At 52.7% G+C, this 2,500-nt stretch overlaps 1 protein-coding gene across 2 annotated transcripts in view; it reads right to left on the bottom strand.

Annotated features, from left to right (window-relative positions):
• The window catches only part of LOC113804792 (uncharacterized), a gene marked incomplete at its 5' end in the record, with an annotated part of 30,060 nt that extends 27,989 nt beyond the window's left edge, over positions 1-2,071 (bottom strand). For both annotated transcript variants that reach the window (XM_027355691.2, XM_070141828.1), the window contains 2 exon segments: positions 800-1,365; positions 1,835-2,071. In XM_027355691.2, coding sequence (XP_027211492.2) covers positions 800-1,365; positions 1,835-2,071 — 803 coding nt within the window.
• Positions 2,072-2,500: the final 429 nt, after the last annotated feature.

Below are 2,500 nucleotides of genomic sequence, written 5' to 3'. Positions count from 1 at the left end.
AATAGTTAATTATTGAATTCCAAAGAAAGTGTCAATATCTTATATGCTTTATGAAGCAATCCATAATGAAGAAGAAAAACAAAAACGACGAGAAAAGCGGAGATGCAACATGGCGGATAACTACAGATAAGCAGGAAGGTTGTTAAAAATACAAGCACTGGCATTTGGACAACAATTCATCCGGGAATAAAAGTAAGCATCATCTAATATGACTGAACAGTTTCACAAAAGCTTTCAAGGAAAAGGATAATAATGGAGTGTTAAGAAAAGCTTGAATTTTGTCCATCCAGCACTGTTTGCTGAAACTGGCGCGTCTTCCATTAACTCTTGAAGAAAGTTCCTACGATTATAATACATATATAAATGTATATGTATATACATACATATATATATATATATATATATATATATATATATATATATATATATATACATATATATATGAGGCAAACACAATGATGAGGAAAGTTGCCAGAGGGAGCCGAGGCAAGTAAGCAAGGAGGAGAGAGATGAAGAGGGAAAAGCGACGGCCGGCGACTGGTTAGAAACGGAGGCAGAAGCAGGAAGCGTAAAGAAATATCAAGGGGAGAGAAAGAACTCGAGAAGAGAACGAGAAGGGAGAAAGGAGAGCGCAAAGAGACGGACAAGGAGGGAGAGGCGAAAGGCGAGAGGGCGAGAGGAGAAGGTTAAAGGTAGACCAAGGAAGGATGGGTCGTGGGAGGTCAAGAAGAAACCCACAGGTCGAGTGGGCGCGCGAGTCGTCTTGGACAGGTCGGGGGCGTGACTACCTGCGCCTTACCTCAGCCGGGAAGATGATGGCGTCGTCGGCGGCCGTGATGGCTGCTGGGGGCGCTGCTGGGGGAGCCGCGGGGGACAGCGGAGGGGGAGCTCCGGGGGCGGAGAACTGCGCTCGGAAGGGGGGAGGGGCGGGGGGCCCGGCGACGCCTGAAGGAGGGCCGGGGGGCCCGGCGACGTCTGAGGGAGGGGCGGCGGGGGGGAGCACCGCCGGGTCCACAACGAACGTCGGAGTGGCCGGGGGGGCGGCGGCGCTGAAGGAGGGCGGCGGGGCGGGCGGCCGCACCAGCGGGTCCTCCGAAAGCGTCGGGATGGCGGGGGGCCCAACCAGCCCCGGCGGAGGGGGGGCGGGGCTGCGCAGGATGGTGGGGAAGGACGACGGCGTGTCAGGGATGTCGAGCGGTGGCCCCAGGGGCTTCCTGAGCTCCTCGGCGATGGCCTGGCGCTGGTTGAAGGCCGTGCGGACCTTCGCTCGGTTGTCGAACAAGATGTCGGCCAAGATGTAGACCTGCGTGCCGTCATGCAGGCTCGTCACGTCCTGGACGGCCACGCCCCCCACGGTGATGTTGCCTGGAGGAGGGAGAGAGGATTTCAGAGGAGAAAGGCCAGGAGTGTTTAGCACTCTGGCTCGCCTCACTCCTCTTTCACTCACCCGTTCACGCTATCAGATAAATGTTTATTCGGTCCATTCAATTATTCAACAGCTTATCCACCTGTTTTACTCTAATATATGCACCTGCCCTTCCCTACCTGAAATCTATTTGTTTATCCATCCATCCATCTGTTCTACTTTGCTCATGTACCTTGTTCCTGTTGCCGTCCATTCGCCGTCCATCCATCCACTATCCATGTCTCACCCACTTTCCCATCCATGCTTCTCCTACTTGAATCCTGCATCCACTCACACCTCCATCCCTCTCCTACCCTTCTCGGTGGCTCTGTCTCCATCCTTCCATGCGCCCTGTTACTTCCACCCAGCCGTCCACTCTATCCACTATCCACCCCATCCCTACCCACCCTCGTCGCCGCGTCAACTCACCCTCCTTGTCCTTCTTGAAGTAGAGGTCCTTCCCGGTGAAGGTGAGAGCGCGGACGCCGTCTCCCTCCTCGAGCTTGGGGTCCGAGGGCTCAATGGGGTCGAGGACGAGGTGGTCGAGCAGGAAGGTCCTCCGGAGGGCCTGCAGGGGCTTCGACTTCCCGTAGAGAGGGTCGGAGGCGTCCTGGGGGATCAGGTTGAAGTAGGCGAGGGGCCCCGGCGCGAGGATCGTCTTGGCTTCTGCAGGAGGGATGGAGAGAATTTAGGGTTTGTGGAGGGGGGGGGAATTCCTGTGTGAGGGGGCCTTCGCCAGAGAGAGGAGCAGGAGGAGGAGGATCAACAATCTAAAAGGAAAAATGAGCAATAGACAAAAGCATAGGACGGAAACAAAAACAAAAAAAGAAAATAATTTGTGATCATTATAACCCCTCCACAGTCCCCCTCCCAAGTCCACTTTTGGGGTTTGCTTAGAAGAAAGAATATATGTTCCATGTTTATGTTTTTTTCTAAGCGTTCGTGACTATGCATAGTGCCCTGTGTATTTATATTTAAGTACCAAGGACTCTTAATGTGTAGTTTTATAGCTGAGAACTTATGAATGCATTTACTGCTGACTCATACAAGTCATAATAGATTTCCAGATTCCCTGGAATTCTACAACTGTGAGCC

The sequence above is a fragment of the Penaeus vannamei genome, chromosome 28 (assembly GCF_042767895.1).
Source record: "Penaeus vannamei isolate JL-2024 chromosome 28, ASM4276789v1, whole genome shotgun sequence".
Lineage (NCBI taxonomy): Eukaryota > Metazoa > Arthropoda > Malacostraca > Decapoda > Penaeidae > Penaeus > Penaeus vannamei.
The sequence above is the reverse complement of the archived record's forward strand: the minus strand, read 5'-3'. Positions and strand labels throughout refer to the sequence as shown.